The sequence below is a fragment of the Mirounga leonina genome, unplaced genomic scaffold, assembly GCF_011800145.1.
Source record: "Mirounga leonina isolate KUSES-001 unplaced genomic scaffold, KU_Mleo_1.0 Mir_94, whole genome shotgun sequence".
In the NCBI taxonomy this organism is placed as follows: domain Eukaryota; kingdom Metazoa; phylum Chordata; class Mammalia; order Carnivora; family Phocidae; genus Mirounga; species Mirounga leonina.
This window is the reverse complement of record NW_023270855.1, coordinates 54,325,829-54,335,899: the sequence shown is the minus strand read 5'-3', so window position 1 is coordinate 54,335,899 and position 10,071 is coordinate 54,325,829. Positions and strand designations below refer to the sequence as shown.

The 10,071-nt window shown below is 56.5% G+C and overlaps 1 protein-coding gene across 2 annotated transcripts; it reads right to left on the bottom strand.

Annotated features, from left to right (window-relative positions):
* Positions 1–9,674, bottom strand: GTF2F1 (general transcription factor IIF subunit 1). 2 transcript variants are annotated; one of them, XM_034996544.1, is made up of 12 exons: positions 9,284–9,674; positions 9,156–9,202; positions 8,543–8,615; positions 4,874–5,067; positions 3,737–3,907; positions 2,036–2,220; positions 1,321–1,474; positions 1,048–1,226; positions 856–929; positions 638–776; positions 339–456; positions 1–256 (listed from the first exon to the last, which is right to left on the bottom strand). In XM_034996544.1, the coding sequence occupies exons 1-12, from the start codon at positions 9,293–9,295 to the stop codon at positions 52–54; spliced, it is 1,551 nt and encodes a 516-aa protein (XP_034852435.1). In that variant the 5' UTR covers positions 9,296–9,674; the 3' UTR covers positions 1–51. The 2 variants fall into 2 exon arrangements, with proteins under 2 accessions (XP_034852435.1, XP_034852434.1); XM_034996543.1 differs by having other exon boundaries at positions 1,048–1,229; positions 9,284–9,672.
* Between the last annotated feature and the right edge of the window lie 397 nt (positions 9,675–10,071).

The following is a 10,071-nucleotide window of genomic DNA, read 5'->3' as shown; positions in this document are numbered from 1 at the left end:
TTCTGGAGACGGAGCTTGTTTATTGGGCAGGTGGGTGGGCGCCAGAGCCCGTCACTCCTTGAGGGAGAAGTGCATCTTGTCGCTGATCATCTTGCGCTCGGGGTTGAGCCGCTTGAGGATCTGGGCGAGCACGTTCACCGTCTGCTCACTGCTCAGCCCTGTCTTCTTCGTCTGGAACTTCTTCAGCAGGTCCTTGGTGGTCATGGGCTTCCGTGTCAGATAGCGGCGCACGGCGTCCTCGGTCACCTGCACGTCACTGAGGAGCCGAGGGCAGGGCGGGCGTCAGCAGGAGGCTCCCACACGCCCCTGCCCTGGCCCTGCCGCCCTCGCCAACTTACCCGCTGCTGGGGGTCGACTTCCCGGACTGGGGCTGAGGGGTCGACTTCCCCGACAGGCTCTGGGGCCCGGGGTCCAGCCGCAAGCGCTTGGCCACTGGCGTCTCGTTCGTCCGCTTGCCTGGGGGAGCAGGGGCGGGGCTGAGTCCCGTGCCCGGCAGCTGCACCCCTGCGCGCCCAGGCGGAGGGGTACCAGGGCCCCTGTGCAGGGGGCTCGGGGCGGCCAGGCTTCCGGTCCCGAGGCAGGACGAGGGGCCGCGGGTGGACAGCAAGTGGAGGCAGACAGGGACGGGGCTGCTCACCCTGCTCCAGCTTGTTGGCGGCCGCCCGCAGGGTGGACGACGTGCTGCCACTCTCCGCGCTGGGTGTGCCCGGCCGGCTGTTGCCCCGCGAGCTGCCTCCCGACGGCCTCCGCTCCCTCTTGGGGGGCGTCTTCTTCTTCTGCGGAGATCGGGTCGGGGATGCGAGTCTAGAGACAGGACAGCCGCCCGCCGGCTCCCGCCCCGGGGCTGGGCCTTACCGCCATGAAGAGGGCCGAGGACGCCTCGCTGTCGATGTCGCTCTCCTCCGAGCTGTCCGACTCGTCGCTGCTGTCTGTTCGGGCCGGAGGAGGGACGTCAGTGCCACGGTGCCCGCCCACCCCAGCTCGACCTCAGATAAGGGGCTCTGGGAGTGAGGGGGGGAGGACCCGGGAAGCGGGGAGGGGACCTACCTTTCCTGCGCTTCTTCTCCTGAGGTGTGGGCGCCTTCTTCTCCTCCTCCTCCTCCTTGTCCTCCTCGGGCGGCTTCTCCTCCTCACTCTCCTCGCTGCTTTCGCTCTGCTCGTCTACGCCCTTGGGGCCCTCCTCCTGCTGGGTGACCTTGGGCTTGCCCTCCAGCTCATCCTGGGAGCTGCTGGAAGACAGAGGGCGGGCAGAGGGTGAGGGAACGCATGGCCAGGCCGGCCCAGGCCTCCCAGCCGCCTCCTGCCCGCTGCCCGCCTCACCTCGAGCCATCGGACATGTAGTCCACCTCCTGGCCCTCGAAATCCCCGTCGTCGCTGTCTTCGAACGCCTCATCATCGGACCCCTTCTTCTTCTTCTTCTTCTTGCCCCCCTTGGTGGGTGGTGCCTTCTTCTTGGCCTTGGGGGCTCTACCACCTGGGGAAGTAGAGCGGGGCTCAGGCTGGTACTCATCCTGTTTGGCATATCCGAGGATGTCTGGACATCTTGGGGCCCCGCACTAACCAGGGAGAGACTCCCCCAAGCACTCGCCTCTCACGCACAAACCCGACCAGTCCAAGTCTCCACCCCCAACTCCCTCCCTCTCACTCTCATACTCAGCGCCATCATCTTCTTCCCTACAGCCCCCAGGACCGGGTACCGGGTGCCAGAAACCAGAAACCACCCCTGTAGCCCAGGGCCTGCCAGGATTATTTGAACTGGCCGATCTGGAAGTTGTTCGCCCCCACCCCCTGCATTGCCCATCCCGTGGAAATCCCGATAAAGGCCACCGCTGAGACCTTCCTGTCACTCCTTTCTGCCTCCTACCAACTCTGGTGCTTCCCCAGGGACCCATGGAGCCTGCCGTGTCATGCTCTCATTCCCAGCGGGCTGTGAGTGAGTAAACTTTCCTTCAGTGGCATTAACCTCCCTGAGTCATCACTCAAGACACCTTGACAAAGTACGACCCAGCCACCCAGGGGGCTCCACCGGCCTCACCTTCCTCACCACTGGCCTCGCTGTCGTCAGATGACATCTCCAGGTCATCCTCCAGGTCGTGGATGCGCAGCTCACTGGCCTTCTTGCGGCTACGCTTCTCCTTCTCCTCATCTTCCTCATCCTGGTCCTGATCCTTGAGCCGCCGCTGCTGCATGATGCTGAAGTGGTTCAGGACTTTGTTTCTCCTGTGGGCAGGGGGAGGGGTGCAGTGGGGGGTGACAAGGGGCCTGGCTCCAGATACCTGGCCTTCCCCTTGCATCTCCACCAAGCGCTCCCCAAAGGGGAACCACAGACAGGACTTAGGTGATCTGAGGGATGATATGACCTCAGAGGACTCACAACCATGGCATGGAACACCCTGAAATCACATGGGGAGAGGTGGCCCTTCAATTCCCTCTCTGCCCTGTGTCCCTCAAGGAGAAGGTCTCAGTGTGGTGTTGGTATCCCAGCATCTCTCTCAAACTCAGGGCCTTTCTCAGGCAACAGAATTTGGCCACAATGTATTCACATCCATGTGTTTTTTTTTTTTAAAGATTTATTTATTTGAGAGAGAGAGAATGAGAGAGAGCAAGCACATGAGAGGGGGGAGGGTCAGAGGGAGAAGCAGACTCCCTGCCGAGCAGGGAGCCCGATGCGGGACTCGATCCAGGGACTCCAGGATCATGACCTGAGCTGAAGGCAGTCACTTAACCAACTGAGCTACCCATGCGCCCGCACATCCATGTGTTTTTATGGTAGTTTATGGGTGCCTTTGTTTTTATGACAAACAAGACTAGTGTTTCCATTTACCATGGTGATAAAAGTTTTAAAAAATAGGACTGCATCTAAGGAAAATCTTACGATTGTATCTAATAGCACAAAGTTCAACAGTGGCGTGAAAAGGAGTGACATTCTTCTGTTCCAGAAGACTGTGAGTGGACTTAACGCTACTGAGTGGTACACTTAAAAATGGTTAAGATGGTAAGTTTTATGTGTTTTTTACAATTAAAACTATTTTTAATTAAAAAAAAGGAATGAAACACTGACGTATGCTACAATATGGATGAACTTTGAAGACATTATGCTGAATTAAATATGCTAGTCACAAAAAGACAAATACTGCATGATCCCACTCATATGAGGTCCCTAGAAAGGTCGAACTCAGAGATGGAAAGTGGAATGGTGGGAGCCAGGGGAGGGGGACAAAAAGTTACTGTTTAATGGGGACTGAATCTCAGTATGGGAAGATGAGAAAGTTCTGGAGATGGATGATGGTGATGGCTGTACAACCATGTGAATGTACTTACTGCCATTGAAGTGGATACTTAAAAATGGTTAAATGGTAAACTTTACATTATATAGATCTTACCTGCAGTTGGTCCAGCCATAGCCCTCTTGCCTGGGGGAAGCCAAGTGGGTCAGGGAGAACCTCCCCTGCTCTGCCAATTCCTGCTCCAGGGCTCAGCTCAGCTACCCCCTCCTCAGCTCTCTCAGGGCCCTGTGTGTCCCTGATGCTTCCATGTCTGTCTCCCCCACTGAACTGGGAGCTCCCCGAGGGCCTGGTGGAGTGTGGCTTGGTCACCACTGAGTACCCAGCTCCCAGCCACACAGAAGGCTATGGTGACACACCCCATTTCCAAGTGTTTCAGCCCCCTTCTGGGGAGCTGGGAGAGGACAATGTCTGGGTCCTGCCTCCCTCCAGGCCTGCCCAGGCTCACTCACCTCTCCCACTCCTCCTCGGCCTCTTCAGCAGTGAGTGTGCGATGCCGGGCCAGAGGCGTGAAGTTATACCAGTTATGCACAGGGAAGGCCTCAAAGGCCCCGTCAGGGCACTGGGTGAAGATGTAGTAGGACGTGTTCTCTGTCACACCTCCCTTTTTTATGCCCTTGAACCTGCAGAGAGTCATGGTCACAGCCTGGTCCTCAGGACCAGCCCCTTGCCGGCCTATGCCCCCTGGCCTCCGCCCTCTCCAAAACCACCTGGGTTCTCTGAGCAAAATCCAGGGGCGCCTGGGTGGCTCAGTTGGTTAAGTGTCTGACTTTGGTTCGAGATCCTCAGACTGAGCCCCACATCAGGCTCCGCACTCAGCGGGGAGTCTGCTTGTCCCTCTCCCTCTGCTCTTCCCTGCCCTCACGTTCTCTCTCAAATAAATAAATAAAATCTTAAAAAAAAATTCAAGGTCGGGAGACCCTGGGCTGGCCCTTCAACTGTGTGAGCCTTGATTTCCACGTCTGGAAAGCGGGCCCAGCACTCCCCACCTCACAGAGCGAGCTCAGGGCTCCCCTCATTTCCGGAAGGACCATGATAGATTAGCTGTGAAACAGGAGCCCTGCAGTCAGACCCCTCCGGATTTGCCTCCACGTTCCTCCTCATGCCTGAACTACTACTAGCCTCCTCCTGGCCTCTACCCTCACCCTTCTCTGCCCTCAAAGTCTGGGAAGTCTTACAGAGTGCCCTTTCCCTGCCTACAACCTTCAAGGTTCCCCAGGGCCCCAGCCCACCCACAGTCCAGCAGCATCCTGGCATCCACTGTCCTGTACTATCCACCCGCCCTGTTACAGTCCCTAGAGCTCTGCAGGCCATTCCGTGCTTTTGTGCATGCTGTTCTTCCTGCAGTGCCCTCCATCCACCTGACCTCCCAATCCTCACAACCCTGCCTCCAGGCAGCCCCTTGCTGTGTGTGGTCAGGGCGGGTTCTCAGGCTTCCCACACCCTGGTCCCTAGAGCTCCTGCATGAGCACCGGCTTGGTTCATCTTCAGAAATAAAACCCCACGAGAGCCACAGGAGTTGAGAGAGGACGTCCCACGGAGTTAGGACACAAGGGGGATGCGGGAGGCACTCACTGCGCCACCCTTACTTTCTGCCTGATTTGCCATTGACGCGGAGCAGCCACGGCTGGTCCTCGGGCCGGAACTCCTTAAGGACGATGCCATACTTCTTCCTCCTCGCCTCCTCGCGAAGCTTGCGGTTGAACTCGCTGCCCGCGCCGGACTCAGGCATCTCCTCCTCTTGGTAAATCTTCTTGTTGCTCAGGTCTCGCTCCAGCCGGGCCTGGGGCAACAGGGCAGGGCGGGCAGGAAAAAGACGCTTTCAGCAGGGTGCCCGCCCCCGCAAGAACACCCCTTACCCCCTTCTCCCAGGCTGAGCCGCAGACATTCAAAGCCAACCTCCTGCTTAGCAAAATGAAAAAAAGGGGTAGAATACTGGCTCTCTGTGCATCTGGGTGAAGGGAGGTGGGTAAGCCTCACACTATGTCTATTTTGCAGCTTTTCAAAGTCTGAAACTATTTCTAAATCAACAGTTAAAAAAAACAAGAACAAAACGGATCATTCTGGTGAGAGGACAAAAGCAAAAACAATGAAAACAACCTGCTTGGAACCGGCCCACTCTTCTTCTCTGTCTGCAATTAGACACCATTGAAGGCTGCTTTCCAGATTTGGATCTCCAGGCAATTCAGCAGCAGTTAGAAATTCTAAGCCGGACACACTGCTTACCCTCAAGCTGCCTCCTCCAGGCAGCGGAGGTGAAATGCCAGACACACAGGGCCACTGGCTGCGGCAGCAAAAGACCGGAAGTGAATCTAATGCCCATCAGCAGGGGACTCGCTTAATACACACGGCCGCCTCCACACAACGGAAGAGCAAACAGCCAAAAAGAGGAGGCAAGAGTAAGTAAGGAACGATTGCGAAGACATGTTAGCTGGAAAAGGCAAGACGACCAATGTTACTTCCCCGTCAAGAGATTTCAGATGGCTGGGAACAAGAAGATCCTACAGGCATCCAGGAAGTGGTGGGGATGGGGGGTGGGGGGGTGGGGGGGAAGCAAAGTTTTATTAGCGTGCAGCCACGCCCACTCATTTACATAGCGTTGCGTCTTTACCGTGTACAGGGCGGGGCGGGACAGACAGAAGGGCTGCGCCAGACACCAGCCAACAAAGCCAAGCATAGTAATTAGCTGGTCCTTCAAGAAAAAGCCTGCTGACCCCTGATATAAAGGACAAGAATGAGGATGGCGGAAATTCTCAACGGCCAACACCACCACAAGCTCGAGGACGATGGAACAAAAGCTTCGAAATAGGAGGCAAAACGGCTACCAAGCTAGCCTTTTTTTTTTTTTTAAGATTTTATTTATTTATTTGACAGAGACACAACGAGAGAGGGATCACAAGCAGGAGGAGTGGGAGAGGGAGAAGCAGGCTTCCTGAGGATCAGGGAGCCTGATGCGGGGCTTGATCCCAGAACCCTGGGATCATGACCTGAGCCAAAGGCAGACGCTTAATGACTGAGCCACTCAGCTGCCCCCCAAGCTAGCCTTTGATCCCAGGTCAAGCTACCCAGGCTGAGGCCAGAATCAGGGCACCCCCAGGGGATGGGAGGAATCAGTGTCCTTCCTGCACCTCCTTTTCTGGGAGCCAGCCCAGGGTGTGCCTCATTACTAAAGGCGGGTAAACAGGCCTGATTATCTGAAGGTGGTCACCCCAGAGGGCAGGGCCCCTGCCGGGCTGGTTCACCACTGGCCCAGGGGGCGGTCTCCGGGGACAGCTGCTGCAAAGAATGCATTTGCGGGGGGGGGGGGGGGGCGGCTACTGGGGGAGGGGATGTCCCTCATGGTTGACAGCACTTAGACGCCTGTACCTGCCCCCTCCCTCGGGTGATTAGTGACAACCCAGAGGATTCGTTTTTCCCCAGGGAATGTAATCCTCCTCCTAAGTTTTTTAGGGAGTATGCCTCTTAGTCAACGAGAATTCTGGGGGCTGTATCTCCCCGTGACTAGATTTTCAGGGGGTGTGACCTCCGGGGGTCAAAACAAGGAGTGATGAGTGATGTCCCCCCATGATGATCAGGGAATGGGGTATGTGTAACCCCCAAGTTCCTAGTGGCTAGGAGGTCACGTATCTCAAGAGGTGATAACTACTCAGGTGCTGCACCTCAAGATGATGGGTTACTGAGGGGCTCCTCTGGGTTCTCATGGGTCGGGGGAGAGAGGCCCTCCTACTTAATGAGGGATGGAAGGTGGTATGTTCCCAAAATATTTGCCAAGTTATTCTTCTTAGCGATGAGTATTGTTTGGGGGCTGGGTATCCCTGATGGGTGGGTTATTTCTCTCTTAGATGATTAGTGATAAAGGATGTCCCCCCACTGAGTGATCAGGGATTTGGAAACCCTGCACCCTCTCTGGATAATTTAGGTGAGACCAGAGTTTGGGGAAGCATGTTAGTTTGTATATGAATGGGTGTGCAGCTGGAGATGCAGGGAGGCAGGCACCCTACAAGGGAAGAGGGTGCCCTGAGCAAGCATTCACCTGCCCAGTGTCCAATGGCCTCATTTGCTCAACTAGATGAAGTGATGTTTAAAAACAGTCCAAAGAGAGACCTGTGCTGGAAAACAAGATTGAGCAGTAGGAGCCGCCAAACTGAGCGAAGGTCTGAAGCTGCCGACTTTAGACGTGGGGCCAACTCCTCGGCTGGGCCGGATCAGGCTCCGTGGCTTTAAATGCCACTCCAAATGCCCAGATGCCCCCTGCCAGTCTCCCAACTCATATGCTCAACTGCTTATTTCCCGTCTCCTCCTGGATGTCTAATATATGATGTCGGGACCAGAGTTCCCAAATACTCCATCCATCTGGCCCTGTCACCCCTCAACATCCAATCATTAACAAATCATGTTGGCTCCACTTCGAAACACACTAGAATCCACCCACTTCTCATAACCGCTGTTTGCTCCAGGCCCAAAGGTCACTCCTCTGGACCCCAGCTGACGCCTCCACCCTGCACACCCTTTGTCTTCACTTGATCCCACAGCCTGTCTCCTGACAGCACCCAGATCACTATAACTGCCCTGTTTAAAACCCTTAAATGGCTTCTGTTATAGACTGAATGTTGGTGTTCCACCCCAAAATGCATACGTTGAAACCTAACCCCCAGGGTGATAGCTTCGGGAGGTGGGGCCTTGGGAAGGGGATTAGGTCATGAGGATGGAGCCCTCGTGAATGACATGAGTGCCCTTAGGAGAGAGGCCCCAGGGGGCTCCCTCACCCCTTCTGCCATGTGAGCACACAGTAAAAAGACAGCCATCCATGAACCAGGAGGCAGGCCCTCACCAGACCAAAAATCTATCTGCTGGCACCTTGATCTTGGACTTCCCAGCCTTCAGAACTGTGAGAAACAAACGTGTGTTGTTTATAAGCCATCCGGTCTGGGGTATTCTGCCATAGCAGCACCAATGGAGAGAGACAGCTTCCAAAAACCATCTGCGGGATGCAGCCCCCTCCCTTGCCCAGATAACTCCAGACCAAAAATGCCTGTCAGTGGACACAAATTCTAAATGTTCTCCTTTCACAAGGCCTCCTGTGGGGCCTGCCAAATCTTCCTCACAGGGATACCCAGCAGCTCAGCCTGGGCCTTAGTACATCATCTCATCTCCACTCAGGGCCCGTAGAGGAAACCAAGCCTCAGTTACTACTATAACTAAGCATCTACTGCAACCGCCAAGTGCAGGATCAGGTTCTCGCACTCACAGGGGCTTACCTGATTCCAGGTAGCGAAGTTGACTTTATCAGCTGCGTTGAAGGCCATGATGTTATATTTCTTAGTTGTGTTTCTGGAATGGGCAAGAAGAGGCAGTGCTCAGTCCTTCATTCATTTAACAAACACTCCCTGGCTCAGCAATGCTGGGGACCCACAAAAGCCCTCAGGGGTTCCCAGTCTATCAGGGAACAGATCCATACTCCCCCAACCCGTGCTGAAGAGCAGAAGGAGGCACAAAGATCTGGGGGAGCCCAAGATGTGGGAATAATGGGGAATTCTGCCCTGGGGATGGGGGAGGGCAGGCAGGGAATGTTTCCCAGAGGAGAAAAATCCTGGAACCAGGTTTCCAGAGACCAACAAAGGAGTCACAACTGGGGAAAAGGCATTCCTGACCAGGAGGCTGCATCCTACCGTCTATTAATGTACTTATTCATTCATTCCTTCTGTTCAAAACACTGGATGCCCCCAGAAAGGCTTCGGCTCAACCCGAGCCCTGTCCCCAGGTCCCTGCTAGTTAGGAGGGAGAATCACAAGAGGTGCCGGGCTTGCCTAGAAGCTCAGCAAGGTTTTGATCCCTTCTCGGGGGAAGTGGGAAGAGGGCTCAGGGACTTACTTGGGAACTCGAACGACATACTCGGTGACGTTCTGGCTGCTGGGGCCCTGCGGGTACAGAAGGAAGGACGGTGAGTGAAGGGTCGCAGAGGCCGCCGCCGGGATCCCCCAGTTCCGCCGCATACTCACGAGGGCCGCCATGGGTGACGATCGGTGGTTCGGGTCCGGTCCGCGTCCCTCGGTCCCGGGGAAGCCGCCCTCGCGGTGTCGGCTCTCTGGCCCCGATCGAGGACCCCAAGCCCGAGGTGCCACGGATCCCGGGAGCAGCTCCCCGGAAGCGGTGCTCAGTCGGCCGTCCGTCTCGGGGACCACTCCGGCCACGTCTGCGCCTGCGCCTAACCTGGAAGCGAAACTCGGGCCGCGTCCCGATGGCAACCTCCGCCGCCTCACGTACCGCTGTCTCCTTCCAGAGGGAAGAGCCCAACCCGAACCCGAGCTAGAAATCACACCGTCTGCCGCTCGCGCGGGGTCCCGCCTCGCTATATAGCACGGTTAATTTAATCAGCTCTGCGGCCACGCCTCCCTTGACGTCACACCCGGAACCGCTGGGCATCCTGGGAGGGGAGGGAGAAACTAGCCTTCCTCGCGAGCTCTCGGGCGCCCAGCGCATGCGCCACTCCACTCCGGAAGTGAGTCCAAGGAGGGCGCGTCACCATAGCGACCGAGGCCTCTTCCGCGGCAAGGTGCTGCGGCTCCACCTGAGCCTCTTTGGGTTCATTTCCTCCTTCTGCCCCGGGGACACTTCATCATCTCGCCAAATGATCGGGCCCTTGTGACGTTGAGCCGAACCAGGAGGAGTCAGGGCCTGGGTGGGGATGGGGCGCGACCACCCCGCGGGCCGCTGGTGGGATGGGTCTGTGGAGGTCCAAGCTGCCTCAGATGGGCCGGGCCCTGAGACCCCAGGAGAAGGGTAACAT

Coding starts and splice junctions, on each gene's coding strand:
- GTF2F1 (XM_034996543.1), bottom strand. Junction 1,475..2,035: donor CGAGGCCAGTGGTGAGGAAG/GTGAGGCCGGTG, acceptor CTACTTCCCCAG/GTGGTAGAGCCCCCAAGGCC. Junction 257..338: donor AAGTCGACCCCCAGCAGCGG/GTAAGTTGGCGA, acceptor TCGGCTCCTCAG/TGACGTGCAGGTGACCGAGG.